This window comes from Triticum urartu, chromosome 2 (genome assembly GCF_003073215.2).
Source record: "Triticum urartu cultivar G1812 chromosome 2, Tu2.1, whole genome shotgun sequence".
NCBI lineage: Eukaryota > Viridiplantae > Streptophyta > Magnoliopsida > Poales > Poaceae > Triticum > Triticum urartu.
The window spans coordinates 439656506-439675365 of NC_053023.1; the positions used below are offsets into that span (position 1 = coordinate 439656506).

The 18860-nt window shown below is 40.2% G+C and overlaps 2 protein-coding genes across 2 annotated transcripts; one reads left to right on the forward strand and one right to left on the reverse strand.

The window, feature by feature from the left end:
* The first annotated feature begins 309 nt into the window (after positions 1-309).
* Positions 310-17736, forward strand: LOC125537739 (eEF1A lysine and N-terminal methyltransferase-like). Its single transcript, XM_048701058.1, has 16 exons — positions 310-775; positions 1521-1622; positions 1740-1806; positions 2243-2424; positions 2770-3030; positions 5357-5440; positions 5521-5568; positions 5653-5717; positions 6802-6850; positions 14620-14857; positions 15934-16055; positions 16180-16260; positions 16331-16405; positions 16792-16907; positions 17012-17162; positions 17231-17736. Exons 1-16 carry the CDS (start codon positions 431-433, stop codon positions 17411-17413), a joined length of 2169 nt encoding a protein of 722 aa, XP_048557015.1. The 5' UTR covers positions 310-430; the 3' UTR covers positions 17414-17736.
* On the reverse strand, positions 6858-11363 carry LOC125537740. The gene is made up of 2 exons (XM_048701059.1): positions 10616-11363; positions 6858-10332 (listed from the first exon to the last, which is right to left on the reverse strand). Exons 1-2 carry the CDS (start codon positions 10964-10966, stop codon positions 9727-9729), a joined length of 957 nt encoding a protein of 318 aa, XP_048557016.1. The 5' UTR covers positions 10967-11363; the 3' UTR covers positions 6858-9726.
* Positions 17737-18860: the final 1124 nt, after the last annotated feature.

Genomic DNA, 18860 nt, shown 5'->3' on the forward strand with positions numbered 1-18860 from the left:
GTTCTCTCACGTCATAACTGATTTTGGCCGTCCGATCAATTGTCCCGGTCATTCTTGTTCGTCCGATCCCTCGAGCACTCCGTGGACCCCGATTGGCCAAATTCGTGAAGGGCTGCTACTCCCGTAGCATTTTTGAAGGCTCATGATTCATCCAGGTTTATGTACCTATTTCGCCGTATCGAGCATGGCCTTCTCGACGAATCGAGTATATAGAGATAGAGATAATAACACATCTAGAAGTTTTTTTATTTAGAAATGATTAGAGGCAAAATAAGTGGCGCAATGCGCAAATGATCAAAATTCCCCCCTCGGAGGTCGAAGCGTTTGGCGTCCTCGCTCCCAACCGAGAAAACCTCGCCGTTTCTCCAACCACTTCTAAACCCCTGCTCTCCTAGCTAGGGTTTGAGTCTTCTGCTCGCGCAGCCACCCCATGGCTACCACGCCGGCGCTCGACGACGCGCTGCTCGACTTTACTTCGCGGGAGAACTGGGACAAGTTCTTTGCCCTCCGCGGGGATGGCGACAGCTTCGAGTGGTACGCGGAGTGGCCGCAAATCAAGGCCCCGCTCCTGTCGCTCCTCCTTGGGGAAGAGGGGACGGAGATCCTTGTCCCGGGGTGCGGGAGCTCGTCGCTCTCGGAGCAGCTGTACGACCTGGGGTTCCGCCGCATCACCAACGTCGACTTCTCCCGTGTCATCGTGGCCGACATGCTCCGCCGGCACGCCCGTGTGCGCCCTCAGATGCGTTGGCGCGTCATGGACATGACCAACATGCAGGTACGCCTCCTGCGTCCATGAATTGCGGTTGCACCGTGCCAATTTAGAATTGGTCTGTTCATTGGTGCTGGATTGGTGGGGGCACACCGAGTGAGCTTTTTTTGTAGTTGGAGTACAGTAATGAGGTTTGTTCTAGTTGAAACATCTCCGCTCACTTTAATTACTGGTATTCAAAATTGCGAGGTTTGAACTCTGACCAATGATTGTGTTGGAAGCTAGTATCAAAGTTTGCAATGCTCGATTGGACCTGATGTTGTAATGGAATGCAATTTTAGCCACTGAATGAAGAACAGATACACCTTCGTTTTCTGTTATGAACATCAGTACCATAACTATAATTAGATTTCCTGCCTGTAGAACCGACTGGTTTAGGTTACCATGGACGAGTATCCGCGTGTTGTCAGTGCATAGTCTTGTAACTGAACTGATATATTGTCTCTCTCAGATTGCTTCCAGAAGATACTTTTAGTTTTAGCTAAAAACAAAATGGAAATATTTACCCTGTTGTTATTCAGAATGACCTTAGTATTACATCCGCTGGGCAACATTTATGATTCCACCTAACATGTGAACTGAAGTCACTAGTGCTGTTTCCAAGTATACTTTTATTAAAGTTCAATTGCTTTATGCTTCTCATTTCCCGTGCCGTTTGTCAGGATTTTTGTTGTCGGCTTCTATGCTTTATTTGTTTAGCAACCTGTAACAAACATTCTTGTGGAAGCTGCCTTACATCCCAAATTGGCAGTTTCCAGATGGTTCGTTTGATTTCATACTTGATAAGGGAGGATTGGATGCTCTTATGGAGCCGGAGGTTGGCACAAAACTAGGGATGAAATATCTAGACGAGGTATTTCGATTTTGAGTTCGTTTAAATTTACTCCCATCTACTTGCTGCAATCTACTAGGCTTGATGGAAATATTATTTTCTTCATGCCATGCCTGACTAAGCAGGCACCTTTTGCAGGCCAAGAGGGTTTTGAAGTTAGGCGGGAAATTTGCATGCTTTACTCTAGCAGAATCCCATGTTTTAGGTGAACTTCAATCACTTACTGACAACAGGATGTTTCGCAGTTGCCACCTTGTACCTTCTCCATATTTTTTTGGCTTTTAACTTGACATATGCATATGCGTGATTTTGAATTTGACATGGTTCCAATTTGGCAGTTACACTTCTTTTACTGTGTTATTCTGTGAGTGACCATTGGGTTTTAAGCTCTGTATTAGTACAAATAAAAAGGTCATGAGATTTTCAAAATGCCTTTACCAGCAAATCTATGATATATTGCAATGTATGATGTATCTGCAGCCAATATAGATACTTCTGAAGATATTGTCACTCAAATTTCAAGAAGTTCCATGAATTGTAAAATACCAATTACAAAATAACAGATGGACTATTTTCTATGTAATCAACCAGTTAATATTGAAACTTTGTTTAGACTCTTTTTTCCACTTTCTCTCTTGTAGACCTACTTTTGTCCGAGTTCAGGTTTGGATGGGATATGACTATTCAAGCTATAGCTAGTGAACCCTCTAGCAAGTCTGCCTTCCAGACCTTCATGGTGGTCATGGTAAAAGGGAAGATGGGTGTTGTGCACACAATAAAATCACTAGTGGACCAGTCTGCTGAATACTGTAACATGCAACAGGTACTCTTATGTTCGTCTGATATACTCCCTCTGTTCCATAATGTAGTGCGTATAGATATTTTGAGAAGTCAAACTGTGACCAAGTTTATAGAGAAAACTATTTCTATCTACAATACCAAATATATAAAATATGAAATACTTCTTATAATGAATCTAATGATATATGCTTGGCATTCTAGATGAATGTTTTTCTCCAAAAACTTGGTCAAAGTTTGTGAGGTTTGACTTTTCAAAAATCTATATGCACTACATTATGGAATGGAGGGAGTAAATATTATGAAATATAAATAATTAAGTTCTTGTCAGGACTTACATTTTACTCGATGTTCTGTGTTCGTGCTACAGGCAAATGCTGTAATTCATGCTCTGCAAAATGAGAACAAAATCCGGGAGTCACACAATTCTGGTGTTGATATACTTTTCTCGTTGCGAGATCTTCAGCTGGGTGCTATTGGAGATCTAAAGGTTATTGTTCCAGGACGAAGGAGGCAGTTAATTCTCGGTGAACAAGGAAGCTCACTATATTGCTACAAAGCTGTTTTAATGGATGCCAAGAATCAAACTGAAACATTTGCATACCACTGTGGAGTTTTTATTGTTCCTAAGGTCTGTTATATATTGTCAATTTGCACCTGTGCCCTTATAGTATTTTTTATTACTATTACTGTTTAGCTGAATTCCTTAGCCAATCATTGCCTCTATCTTGCAGTAAACCTTCAAAACTGAGACACAATAGAAATGTAAAATTTCTTGATCAAGATTTACATGGGTCTGTTTGCAGCTTTGGGACTGTTTTGTTTTCTTACTGATTTAATCCTTTAATCTATGCATTTTATGCCAATCTTACTGTCTATGTGATCTTAATTCATGTGTTAGTTTTGTGTCCATATTCTTATTATTGCCTGAAAACGTGCTATGGTGGTACATACGAAGTTGCCTCAAATTGGAGTCCACGCGATACACAAAGTTGCCTCAAACTAGAGTATACATGGACTATTATCATGTTGATGCCATACCATTCTATTTCCCTCTATTGTTACTGTAAATTCCGATTGCTGGAGATAAGAAATTGCCGTACAAATATGTCAACAAACTCAAATTTCACTGTGGATGTGATGTGGATGCTGTAATCACGTATTCGTCTTTACATCCCAAGAGAAAGCTTCAAAGAGAGAAGAAATAGGGACATGTAGCTAATGCTTCTTTGTGCAATTCGACAGAAGCTTAGGATTCTGGAAGAGTTACATAAAAGGGCAACCTGGTGCATGTAGCTCCCGCTTGCGCAGGGTCCAGGGAAGGGTCCGACCACTTTGGGTCTATAGTACGCAGCCTTTCCCTACATTTCTGTAAGAGGTTGTTTCCAGGACTTGAACCCATGACCTCATGGTCACAAGGCAGCAGCTTTACCACTGCGCCAAGGCTCCCCCTGGAAGAGTTACATAGTGCACAACAATAATAGTGCAAATAATGACTACTGAAGCAAGTTACTCCCTCCATTCCATAATGTGGTGCATATAGATTTTTTCAGAAGTTAAAACTTTGACCATGTTTAGAGAGAAAATTATTTACAATCAGAATACCAAATGGATATCATTGTATACATTGTGAGTTAAATTTTAAATTGTTTATGTTTGGTATTGTAGATATAGATAGTTTTCACTTGGTCAAAGTCTGCTAAGTTTGACTTCATAAAATCTATATGCACTACATCATGGAATGGAGGGAGTATTGTTTATGTAGAAGAACGAAATTCCATCTTGAGGACAGTTTTTTCAGCCTGGGAAGTGGATAAGTCAGCAGGCTAAGCATGCATATTCAGTGTTTGAATGAGATTAATGCTGTCGTTCTTATCATACTGCAATCATGAATCTGCTGGATTAAATGCAGCTATTTGTTGGAGCTACAGATGCTAATGTATATGTCGTTTGACTTGAGGGACTGCCTTATGCTAGATGTGTTGGTCTGTCAACCAATTAACCCATGATTTTTGGGGTGGGCCCCATCCCCCATATTTCTTTTATCCCTGTGCTTATGAGGGTTGAGGTGTTTTGACAGGCTAACCCATTACATTTCTCAAACAAAGTATGTGGCTAGGTTTGATGAATGGTCCACTCCAGTCCTGTTCCTCAAACCAAACTAACTGATACTGATTTATAAAATTCTAGCCCTCTTAATTTTTTTAGGAGCTGTTAGTTTTCTAACGTTTAGTGGCATGGAGAACTTTGTGGATTTTTTGTCATCTTCATTGTTCATTTTTGATGTAAGTTTTACGATTTTTTTCTCCTCACATGAGGAATCTTATTGTTTTAATAGACCTTAAGTAATGAGCAATCAGGACTCGGAACAGATCACTGAGACAAACTTCACTTAGTGGATTGGCCTCACAATTATATGGGACTAACCCCTGCATTATTAGGATCTTATTCATGACATTTTTTTCATGTAAATGGGAATTAAGAATTTTCCATCTTTAATATTCTTAATTTGGTTGAAGTCCAGTAGTAGTCCACAGATGACGGATATGCACACCCAGCAACGCTTTGCTGAATATGTTTGAATTTCCTGATCATCATTTCCTGCTTCATCTCTGTAATAAAACCTATAAATATGCTGGCATCGATCCCATTTCAATTAATTAAATTTCTGTTACCCTTGTATGGTTTTTAATATAGTTGATCCCTCATTCTCGTTAAGTCTCTGATTTATGGCTGTTGCTGTTTTCCCACCGCAACAAAATGGAAGTATTTTATCTGTGTCAGAGTGGCCTGTTGGTCAACTAATCTTAACAACTAGGCTTTGCTTAACCACAGTAGCTTTCATTTGATGTTCACCGCATGTTTCAATATTGTACCCAAGAAAATAGAGAAGTACTCAAATAGTTCATCACTTCTTCTGTCCATTTGTGATTGCTAACGAAAATACCTTCTTTCAGGCACGAGCTCAGGAATGGTTATTTGCTTCAGAGGAAGGGCAGTGGCTTGTTGTTGAAAGTGCAAAGGCTGCTCGTCTAATCATGGTATGCAGACTGCGTGTTTATCTCTTTGCTATCTAGGATATGTTGCTTCATTTTCATGGCTTATATTTGTGCTGTGCTAGGTATTCCTCGATAGCAGACATGCAAGTGCTGACATTGATGTTATCAAGGTGATGTTTCTCATTATTGTGCGATTGCTAAAGGCCCCTATTTTTATATGTCAGGTTGTAACATAATATTTTTGCTATTCGCAGAAGGATTTATCTCCTCTTGTTATGGATCTAGAACCTGAATATCCTGAAGAGACAGACCCTATGCCGTATGTCTCAATGCTTTCTTTTTTAAATTCTGTCAGTACTTTCTACTACAAGTAGGCCTTTATCGTGTGCAGAAAATAATTAATACATCAAATAACTAAGCCAGACTTTCGCATTATGTATTCGGGCGAAAGAGTATCCTGTCATTGGCCCATAGAAAAATTGATTTTATTTTAATTATATTATGCTAATGCCAAATAACTTTGATGTATTTATTCTGCTCATTACCCTATTTATGAAAAGATATATCATCATTATTATTACCCCAGCCTTTTTGCTTATGACAACTCACATCAATTGGATCCCTTAATTACTGGCACACCCTCTTCTTTTTTGCTCATCCGTGTGCATTCTAGCAACCGTAGGTTAAATTAATTTTATACCACCTCCCTCCTGGTTTATTGGTCCCCATTGTATTTTGTGCCAAATGTTGACCATAAATTTAACTAACAAAATGTTCATGCATGTCACAAAAAATTATATCATTGGAAACTATGTTCAAATACGAATCCAACGATATAATTTTTATTGACATGCATTAACATTTTTTTAGTTAAATATTTTGTCAAAATTTGGCACAAATTACAAAGGGGGCCAATAAACCAGGACGGAGGTAGTATTTGTCAATTCTGAAAAATAACACGGAGTAAATGATGTGGTTGTCCCTGTTCTGGTTTTTAATTTTTTATCAAATTGGTAACTCTCTAACTAGTTATATCATAGTTGCAAGGGTACATTACGACGCAGTCTCTCAATTACCTTAGTCTCTGTTCTGAACATTGAGCTGAAATTCAGTAAAATCTGCATTATCACTATGCACTATTATGTTTGGAAATAGCTAGATGATTGTTGTTACATTTGATAGTAATACGCGCAAACAAACTTGTAAGTGTGTGGTTTGTCTACAATTAATGCACTGACACATGACAACCGAATAACCCATTGTGCATTGATCACTACTCAACTTTTCTTATTTGGCCCTCTTCTAACTATTTATTGTAAGACCTTTTTCAATTGGCTTTGTTCTAACTATTCTTGTTACTTCGATTTTTTATCTTGGGGTGCTGGTGCATCAAACCTATTCAGATTCATGATGGCCAGTGATGGTGTGAAACAAAGAGATGTTCTGCAGGAGGTATTGTTAATGTTCTAAAAAAATTCTACTCAAACTGTCTAATTTTATCCGGAAATCTAGGGTGTGTTTGGTTTGTGCCCCAGCTAGCCCAGCCAAAAAATTGGCATGACCAAAGTGAGGGCATGACCAAAATTTTGGTAAGTTATCATTGCTTGGATTGTAGCCAATGTACTTGCCAAAATTTTGGTAAAATCACTAAGACTTCATTTGGTTTGCCAAATGTTTTGTACGAGTAACTTGGATTGATTAGTGCTTGATCTGATTTTAATTTGGATGTAACTTGAGCCAACAAAGAAAGAGACATATTAAAAATAAGTTTTTTGTAATATATAAATTAATTAAATATAATATGCCAAAAAATAAACATGCAAGAGAAGAGTATTAGTACTGGTTTTGAGAACATTTGTCCAATAGTAAAAGTTTTTTATTCTGATCAAAGGAAGTCCAGTACTAAAACGTATGTTAGGCTGGAGCTTACACGGGACTGATCCATCCAAACTACTCCCTCCGTTCCAAATTACTCGTCGTAGAAATGGATGTATCTAGAACTAAAATACATCTAGATACATCCATACCTGCGACAAGTAATTCGGAACGGAGGGAGTACCTGTCAATGAAAAAATCCATCCAAACAGCTGTTCGGTTGCCTTAAGAAAAACTGTTCGGTCATCACGCAGCTACCCACGCGATTAATCCGCCGTATTATTTGGCGAAACCTCCGTAAAAGCAGTGGACGCGACCACCGTATAAAAGCAAAAATGAAACGAGACCCACGTAAAGAGCAGGCAAGAGCAGGCTGCAAATTATTTGGCGAGCGTTTTCCACCCCCTTGCTGCGCCCATGAATTGGCGAGAATAACATGCGGGCGGACTGGGTGAGCCAATTTTTTGGTGCAGTCCAAACGGCGGCCAAATCCCATGGGCGGGCCGATTTTTTGGTAAGGCTGGTGTTGGTGGTAAACCAAATGTACCCCTAGCCCAGTGGCAATGATTCTTGCCCTTTCTTCTTAGGGTCAACATCACCAAATTAGCCTAAGTTTGGTGGAAAGGTCTATCTTGGACAGTTGAACCCCCAACTACACAATACACTAACTATTTCTTTTAACCCTCAGTTTCATAACCTGACCGTCTTGAATCCTAACACGGTTTTGAGGGTTATGTCATTGCTGTGATGTATGACGTGGATGGTTTGGGCAAAGTGGCGCAAAGATGGCTGACAGTGTAGATTATTTTAATGATTCCACTTTAATTTCATCCTAGAAACTAATTTTGAGTTCAGAGAATGGCTGAACAACTGAAAAACTGTAGGAAAATTTGACGATCAATTTTTATAGGCCTAATCAGGTAATTTTTCTTAAGAAATCCACGTTTGGGAGTGGGTGAGTGTCCTGTCATATCTAGCTTGATTTTTTTTTTGTAAGCTGAACTTTTAGATTAAATCCTTGGAAATCATATAATAATCCATATTGTCGTATGTGCCACTTTCATGAAACCGGCATATGCCTCGACATCACATTGGCATTTGAAGTTATTTGGTCTTGAAACTTGAAGGTCTCAGATAGGGGGGTTCAACTCAGACATGTACCAGTTACCAAATTTCATGGTCCGAATTGGATTTGTTTCTCGATAAATTGTTTTTTTACTAATGATTGTACTGTTCTAAGATTCTCTCATCAAGTTCATTACTGCTAGACTGTAACAGTCAAAAGCCACTTCAACTCATCCAACAGATGTTCAACTGCAGCCTTTTCCTTTATAGATTCATGGGCACATAGTGAATGTCTTAATATGATTACAGTTGTCAAATAAATGGGTGTAAGCATACAATTCCATGTGGGGTTTAGACCTTTGAAGTTGAAGTATGTCACTTGAGCAAACCGTTTCAAGCTGTGAGCTGATAAGATATAATGTTTCGCGTTTAACCAGAAGTCCAGGACCAGTTTAGCTGCTTGTCATTCTAAAGCTTTTTAGTCCTAGTGTTGTCGTCTAACGTCTACTCCCTCCGTTCCAAAATAGGTGACTCAACTTGTACTAAGTTAGTACAAAGTTGAGTCATCTATTTTGGAACGGAGGGAGTAGTTCTGAACATCTTGTTCAGTTGTTGCTTGATAAGAACCTTTGCTTTCACCTTTATTCGCCGGCTTGTCATATTGTCTTCTGGACTACTTTGGTTGCACTTTACCATTGATGATTAGTATACCTCCTGCGCTGGACTCTCACTGATCATAGTAGCTCACATTGTTATGAACTAAAGTTCATAGGGGTAAATACTGGCTGGAGAGAGGCCGGATGACAAGACTCGAAGGGACTAGGATGCATGAAGAGAAATTTCATTGGTACTTGTACCAAGGTTGAGTAGGGAATAAATAGGAAAATAGAGGCTGATTGGTTTGCAGCCAATTTTTGGCATGCCAATTGTTGGCAAGCCTATTTTTGGCAAAGCTGGAAGTTGCCAACATTTGGCAAGTTTGGCTACCAATTGGTTGGTTGTCAATGTTTTGCCAATATTTGGCAAAAAACAAGTGTATATCAATTGGTTTGTTACCAAATATGCATAACTCGTCCCGACAAGGAATTTGTTACCTACGTAATCCAGTACATAATTTACACGCCATTGTCATACCATGGGCATAATTTACTAATTTAGAAGCACCATCATACCACTGCAATATTGCAACGTAGCATGCACAAGGTCATCAAGCATCAGGAAATTTCTTACAAACTAGCTTAATTTAGATTTGTGCTAGACCAATGCATTACAAAAGGCAAGACCCTCTAAACACCATTACGGCACAGGAATTCCACTTAGCATAAGTGCATGAAAAGCTACGTAGAGTACAAAAGCACTTGCCAAAAGAAAGCCACCAAACATGTCATTCAGATTGATGGATCAGCAGCTGTGCGATCATTGCCGTCGTACTTGTGCGCGAAATAATCAAGGACCCAAGCATTAAAAGTCTGGACGCTTGCACAGTTCAGGAAACCACGGAAAATTTCTTGTTCTGGCTTAGCAAGATAGGCTGCTAACTCAATCTTCTCATTTGCTAGGATAGTTAGCGACTCAATGTGTTTCCAAAGATTGGCATTGGGGTCTGTAACTGCTATTGGCTGAATAGGGGCAGCAGATTTCACAGTTTCAGCAAGACTCACAATGCTCGCTGCCACATCATCATCTAACACGCTGGCTCGACGCGCCTTGACCTTTGGTTTCTTCTTATGTGGTGCTTTAACATGCTTGCGCTTCAGATTTGAGCTAGTGCCTTCAGCTGGACTGTTGGGCGCAATCATGTCGGAATCACTAAGACCTTGTTCGGAAGTGGATGTGTGGTTGCTCGTTTCACTACTACCATCAGATTCCACATTCTCACTTGCATCATTCACATCAATAGCTAGTGAGCCATCCGCATGAGACGAGTCGCTAAACAGTTCTTCCAGGAGATGATAAAACTTGATGGAGTGAGTAAGGTAATTAAATTTTATTTTCTGCAACATAAACCAAAGCATGTCAATGCAATAAATTGTTTGAGTAGTCTGGTCAATCTAAAAGTGCACAACAATGATTATAAAACAAGTGTATAATTGGTGAGACCAAATAATCTATGTAAGTGAATATTTTGACAGTGGTAAATGCAAAAAAGGAATATCTATTAACACTAGCATGCCATTTTCAAAATAAAAACTAGATAATCAGTTTAGCAAAAACAAGAATGATCGCATAGAGAACTATAAATCATGCAAATAGAAAGGTGAGTTGGAGCGAACTTACACCAAGCTTGCTTGGTGATTTCTCTGACTTGTCAATGTTAAATTTGTTAAGTACTTTATCGAAACCATATCCGCTCCTCCCCTTTGCTAGCTTTATCCACTTCCATTTCTCCTTGAATGACCTAAAGTGTCGATCAACTTGTTTTGCTGTAGCTGTAATTCCAAACTTGTCATTCAAATCATTAGCACATTGTAGATGGTGTTGTGCCTTCCACTTGAAGGTTGGTGGCTTGTCCCTTTGCTTCTCGATATACCACTCAAGCATATACTTGGTACAATCATCACTCCATGACATGTAATTATCACGAGAGCGAGCAACCTCAGTCTTGGCACCTTCTTTTTGCTCACCCATTCTATAAATGAAGGTCAGAAGTCAATATGCTATTATGTCAACGAATATTCAAGGGTTTCAGCACAAACAAACAATCCATACATTACCCAACAGTACATTCCAAAATAAAAGTACAATTGCACAATACACGAAAAGAAAATTACAGAGTTAGATTGGCACAAAATGTCTAAACATGGAACTGCTAAATAAGGAAAATGTACTACAGGAAAGTACTTTCAAATGGTACTAGCACTACTCCCGCTCTCTGAAGCATCCTTGTTCGCCAATCTCTCTCTATCATTCCACATCTGTTGGGCAATCAAATCACGCTTGGCTGCCCACTCGTGTACATCACTCTCTCGGTCGGAGACACGGTTGCTACTCCTTGGCAGGTGGTGGTACCAAGTTGGTTCGTCATCTACAAACTCATCGGGTCCATTGTCTAAAATCCAGTTGTGAATGACGCAACAAGCAATAACCACCTTGGGTTGTGATTTCAAGGGTATGAAAGGTCTATTACTAAGAATCTTGAAACGATTCTTAATAGCTGCAAAGGCTCGCTCGACCGTTGTCCTTAGTGAGGAATGACGGTGGTTGAACAGCTCTTTTGGACAGGTTGGACGATTCGGACCATGGAACTCCTGTAGATGATAGCGAACACCTCGATAGGGTGGCAATATGCCCGGCCTGGTGGCATACCCAGCATCAGCCAAATAAAATTTTCCTACATACATAGTTGAATACCACCTTAAGTTAATTTTCTATGTTTAAACTAAACAACATTTTTAAAAAATGTGCAATTACCTTCTGGAATTTTGAGACCGTTTGGACGAGATAGGGCATCATGCAATACAGCAGAATCATGAGCAGATCCCTCCCACCCTGCTAGAACATACGTGAATCTAAGATCGAAATCCACGGCAGCTAGGACATTTTGTGTGGGATATGGCTTGCGGCCCCTAAACCTGTCCACATATTTTGAAGGCACACGTGCCCTAATACGGGTGCCATCTACTGCCCCTATACATCCCTAGAAAAAAATTAAACTTGTGTGAATTAGAACGAACTTAGTTTGGAAATTAACTAGTATAACACACTGGTAGAGTTACCTCAAAGTAGGGATAAAATCTGTTTGGGTTGGTAGTGATCTTAGCATGTGTATCTGTAGACCGAGTGCAGATTATTTCACGGGCTAACTTCACAAGTGCACGTAGGACGATGTTAAAATACCTACTCACTGTCTCCTCAGATCGCCACAACGCAAATCCTACAGAGGAATGAGTGTGATATTGCCCAACAATTTTCAAAAACATAGCTAGCTGCTCCTCTACGGACACATGAATTGTGTCAGCCAAAAGCTTTTTGTCCCTAAGGTGAGCACACAACTTGTAGAAAACAGCCGGATACATCCTGAGCTGGCGCAAACACGTCCTTTCCGAGGTGTCGATCAGTCTAATTAGTTCAGTACTCCTCCAAATATCTCTCTTGACAAGTGGACCATACTTGACACGTTTAGCTCTATTCTTCCTCCCTTTTTTCTTGCTCCACCAAAGGACCAACATTACAAAAAGGACAAGTAGTGTGCGTTGCTTCCACATACAGTAATATAGATATTGTTGTTGAGAATTATCCATCTGAGTAAAGATAAGATGCATAAGCATAAAAGAAAATGGAAAAGCAATGCAAAGCATGTACAAGCAGATAGTAAATAATTTGTCAATACATAAAAAAATTCAAATATGTGTATATATATAAGTTATTCAGAGGTGTGTGACTTCTATTGTCAAAAGCAAGATGATACTGCTCTGTCTTTCAGGCCCTCAAATATATTAGAAGAGAGTATTAGGTGTCAGCCCTCCCACCGTGGCAGTAGAAAAGTATGAGGGCACATGTTGTAGTGATATCCTAGCATCAATTAGTCCAGCATAATCTTTAAGCAAGGTATTTAGCTTCAGATTTATGCAGATGTAAGGTACTAAAATAACTCTGAACCGTTCCTGAATCCTGCACCAAGTACAAGACAGAGAAGATAAGAGCGCACTGCTTGTCCCGTCAGATGAGAGTGGACTGCAGATGCAAACTAAGAGAGACCAGTACCCCTCGCATCTAGAAACAATAATCACGTACATCTGCTTGTGGTGTCAGATGAGAGGACACTGCAGGCGATTGGGTAAAGTGTACACAGGGAAAGAAGGAAAGACCCATCAGATTTGGGCACGAACTAACCTTGATTGCTCTGGTGGATCTGGTCTGGTTCGTTGACGATTTCCCACCGGAGCAGGAAATCGCCGAGGTCCTTGAGCGCTTCTGGTCGCTGGCGGCGGTACGGACGGTGGAACGGAGGGGCTAGGGATTTGGGGCTGGGACGAAGGAGGATAAGGGGATATCCTGTTGGGGCGAACAGTGAGGGGAAAGTGAGCGGTGGGGGGAAGACACGCGGCCAATATTTGGCTAGCCGCCTGTTGGCGCGCCCACGGTTCGAGTCGAACCAATCGACCGCCAATTTTTGGCGCGTGCCAATAGTTGGCTTGCCAAAATTTGGCTGCAAACCAATTAGGCTCATAGCTCTATCTTTAGCAATTACTAATTGATACTCCAAATAACTGGATTGTATCCTAGGAAAACTCATCAGATGTTTTGGAAACTAGAAGGCTGACGACGAAGTCTCGCATATATTGGTCATGGAGACCACTGCCTTGATGCTGTATAAACAGTGCCATGCAGTCGTGCACAGGATCAGTATTGTAGCTCCAGGATTCAGAAGGCCTTACCTCATCAATCGAGGTTTCCTAAACATTTGATTAGTTTACCAGGCTATGGATGGTTATTTGGAATATCACTTGGTTTTCTTAAGATATGGTTGGTTCACTGCTACTACATCCTCTGTGAGGACGAGCATGTAAGTGTCACATGCAAACCAAAAATGATGAATTAGTCAGCTCGAATTCATTCTCTCCTATTGTCCCTCCCTTCAAGCTGTTATTGCATGGTAACTACTATCAGAAACCTGTTAAAAAAAGAACTACTCCCAGAAACCAGGGTTTATGTTACCCTCTCCAAAAAATTGAACAGACATGCTTCCTTCCACAGATGGTATCTTATATACAAGATATGTATATAGTGCTTGGTGTGTTGTTCAATTTTTTTGGTGATGTTATCTAACTGATCTTCCTAGGACACTGGATCGAGTAAACTATCTGAGAATGAGTTTGTTATCATTTGGCTGGATTAAATTAACTGTCAGATATTTGTAAACTTGTGTAATTGCTTGGGAGGACCCATCTAATGAATTTTCTTGGAGTATATATCCTAAGAACCAGATGCTGGCTCCCTGGAAACGTGCATTAGGTTCCCTGTCTTGACTGTTCCTGCACTGAATCAGAAAGCTGTGTGGATATCATCTGTTTGTGGATGGCATGATTCAGTTTGGGGTTTTCAGTGAGTGTCTCTGCCTCCTATGAAGAATCAACCTCGTCCTAGCTGGCTTTGGAGAGTTTGACATGTATTTGATTCTGTTAGATAGGACTGTAATAGTAAGGGAGGCAGCTGGAACTGGACTAATACATCTATATGCTTTTATTTGAATTTTCAAAGCCGCATGATTCTCTAATTTGCTGTAATGTCGAATGACACACACACAATACCTCGGCTGAGCTCCTTGTGTGCATTTGAAGGTAACATCAGAAATAACAGGTCCTATGGTTGTGGAAGATGTTCTTTATGAAAATGTTGATGGAGACCAAAGCTGCATGTCTGAAAAAATGTTCCGGCGACTTATTTTTAAAAGAAGTTCTGGCTTAGTGCAATCTGAAGCATTGTTAATGAGAGAATCACCAAGTGATGAGATGGACAGTAAGACCAAGAACTCATCTACATCATCAAAAAAGAAGAGCCAGAAAAAGGGACTCACTGGTATATTCCTATTTAATGTTAACCTAGATGTCCAATTTTACTGCTATGGTGTGGAATAGTCCATGCCCTTGATGGCTTTGGTTTGAGCTTACTTTTTTCGGCATTAGGCCTCTTCTTGGCGTCATGACTATGTATTCTGATAGTTTTGTTGCGGAATTTTGATTTTCTAACATTTACAATAGGTTTCCAATCAAAACACATCTATTTGTTGATAACCTGTTTGCATTTTAAATACAGTTAATTTCTAGATTAATGAAGAGAGCATTTCATGCATGGCATTATCCTGTATAAGTTATGCTCTGAATTCTTTCCAGTTGCTGTAACTATTTTTGTTCTACATGTTTACTTTGGTAATATTTGTCTAGTTATTCATCTGATACTAGCTGATGCATGTTGATCTTCCCTCACTCTGGGTACTTGCGGAGTGTTACAATTTTTCTTGACAAAGTAATTCTAAACCTTTAAAAAATGGCAGAACTCCGAATTATTTATGATTTTACTCCATTCCATTTTCTCTTATAATGCTTGTTGATCCTACTCGTTGTTCTCAACTGAGATGCAAGCATTGATGTACCTATCCTCCTTTTTTCTGTCAATGAGAGAAAAAACTGACCGGTTTCCCAGCACTCTCTTTTGCTGTTGGAATCAGGGTTCAAAATCCTGGTAGTAAAAGGCCCTCTGTTTTTCCTAGAGGTTGCCTGTAAAACAAATCCTGAATTGCAAACATTTTTGTCAGATTTTTAATTCAAATAAGTGAAAATTGTTTTGGGGTTTCACCTCTAGTCTACCCCAACTTGTTTGGTACTAAAGGCTCGGTTGTTGTTGTTGCAAACTGCCCAGGAAAAACTAATTTCTGCTGTAACTGTCTGGAATTGATACCGTCCGTGATATTGGACTGTTTGTGAATCTAGAATTTCAAACCCTGGTTGGATAACTGTTGTTACCTCTTTTTTATGTTTCTAAACCTACTAACATTATTGGTCTGCACCTATGCAATAAGACAATCAAAATTAGGTATGACTTTACTTCTTATCTTACTTTAAGCCCAGAATTGGTTGGTCTTTTATTATATGTAGGATCCAAGGACAGTCTGAGGGTCGACCATAGCTATCTTGGTAGCTCTTATCACAGTAGTATCATATGTGGGCTTTCTTTAGTTGCATCTGCTCTGAGTGCTGCGGCATCATCTGGAGAAAGGGTAAGTAATATGATATCATTATATGCTGAATGCCTGAACCTCTGCAATACCCTTAGTTATTAATTTTCCGTTAAAGCACTAAGTTTAGTTTGTGATACTAGGTATCCTGCAATTTATTTTGTAGGTCAGTACCACTATTGTAGGCCTTGGGGCCGGGAGTTTACCAATGTTTCTTCGTGGATGCCTCCCTCATCTTGATATTGAGGTAAAGAGAAACATTTCCTATTCTTGGTCAACTGATTGAACTGGGAGATCATGCTTCCCAATATTTACAGGTTGTTGAGTTGGACCCCGTGATGGAGGAGGTCGCGACGAAATATTTTGGCTTTTCAATGGATGAGCAATTGAAGGTGTGTTTTGAACTATGCGAAATAATACATGTTACATTTCAGTAATTTTCTTTTCTTTGAAAAATACAGTGTTCTCAGTGCTGTTCTTATTATTCATATGACCATAAAAGCGTAGCAAGTCTATTGCAACTGTTTAATGTGTTAAATGATTCTGATCGTAATATATTATATTCGTTCTCTATGATGATTTTCGGAAGCAACATTTCCCTATGAATAAAGCATGATGAATGCTCTTTTTTCTTGTACTCAAAGTAATGTAATACTGCATTCCTCCTCTAGGAATTCATGTTTAGGAGCTTAGTAGTACCGGTACTAACTACTAAGCATGATAATGAGCTATTTGTAGCATTGAGCTTCATTACATTTTTTACCTTCCCTTGCATTAGGTGCATTTGGGGGATGGAATCAAATTCATTGAAGAAAATGCCCATTCTGAACGAAATGGCAAAGACAGCGATGCAGTTAGAATTCTTATTGTTGATGTTGATTCATCTGATCTAAGGTTCAGTCACTCAACTTTTCCTTCTTGTCATCCACTGATCAATTGCTGTTCTTTTTGCCAAACAGTTCACCTCAATAGACTCTAACTTGAAGTCCTGGTTACAGTTCTGGGTTGTCTTGCCCCCCAGCAAACTTTGTCGAAGATGCTTTCCTTATGTCAGCAAAAAAGTTCCTTTCAGCTGGGGGTCTCCTCATCATCAATCTAGTCGCGCGATCATCTGCAGTCAGGGAAATGGTCGTTTCACGACTGAAAGCGGTAAGAAGGGCATAGGGCACACATGTGTTCCTACAGCTATTAGATTTAACGATTTTCTATTTATCTAGGTCTTTGAAAACCTATACTCACTGCAACTCGAAGAAGATGTGAACGAAGTCCTGTTTGCATCCCCAAGCAAAAGATACCTGGAAATCGATCACCTTGATGAGGCTGCAACTAAACTGAAGGCTATGCTGAAATTCCCGGTGGATGTGGAATCAGACATGAAGAATTTGCAGAGGCTGCGGTAGTATAGGCTTCTGTGCTTGTGAGGCACAATCCATTACTCCCGGCACTCAGATATGAAGAATCTGCAGAGGATGCAATAGCCGGTAGGTGTAGGCTTCTGTATTGCAGAGAATGCAGTATATGTGGAATCTAGCTTTTCCATGCATGATGAATATTTTTTCTTTATTATATACCCCAAAGGTGTCCTCCCTTAATTTGGGATGAAAAAAGTGCTCAGATCTTCCGTGATGTTTCAGCCATAGTGACCAACTCTAGAATCGAATGTTCTGTAGAGGGCCATGACTAGAATGAAAAGAATCGTGGGGAGCGGATCCCGTTGCCAGAACACTCCTGTGAACAAGAGAAGAAGGATCTCCCATTGGTTTAGGACTATTGAGGATGATGAAACTCAGATCCCCCACAAAAAGGTGAAACCAAGCCGGTGCCAACTTGGAGAAGGTAGGCTCAGTTTATAAAGTCGAAAGCCTTTTTTTTATGAGCTGGCAGGAGGGACCATTTCATCAAGAAGAAGACAAACATAGTAGTCATGCTTTGCCCCAGTCAAAATAATAATAAAAATAGTAGTCATGCTTTGGACGGAAAATGCCCAAACCCATGGAAAAACTCCACGCCGACTCCTAATTTAACACAGCACTTTGAGGGTCTAAATTGAAGGCCATGCCCTGCTAGATGATGTCTTGAAAGGCGAGGTGGGCAAACTCGACATGCGTCATTCTTGTGCTATTGAAAATGTGACGGCCTGTTCTTTGCAAATGTTTCACATGGTGTAGATGAAGTGGCTTCTATGCTTGTAACTTTTGCCGTTTCATCGTAAAAAAAAAACTATTGCTCTTTCCCATATATCGGAATGCAAAGTTCAACTTGGCATCAATGCTAGATGAATTGTGCGATGACACCGCCGATGAATGTCATCCCTCAGTTGAGCGAGACGACGGACCTTGGAGGTGAAAGGATAGTCCTTGCAAAGGTGGGCGGCAGATTCAGGACGGCCCAAGGCATAGATGGCGGGACGAGTCGTGTGAGGAGAACCACTACACATGCCTAGAGGATACCGCTCAAAAATAATACTCCTAGAGGATCTGGTTGTGAGAATTATGTGTATGCAGAGCATGAGAAGAGTGCAATTCGGATCTCTACGAGTGCTTTTCATACCTTTTTCGTTTAGAAGTTGATAGGTTCCAAAAAACTGAGCCTTGTATACTGAGTTGGTAGAATATCCCACCTTTTGGTCAAAGCAGTTTGACTCTCGTGGAGTAAAGCAGTTGGCCACGAGCTTGCATACAAAATGTTGGTCATCCTATGGATGAGCATGACGGGTTGATAATCGCCGGCAACAACGGCCTCAACCATTTTGAGACAAAGGGTGACGCTGATGGAGTTAATGACTCGGTTATGAAGACGAGAAAATGAATCCCCGATATTGCCACGTCAAACTAAAACTCACTCCAA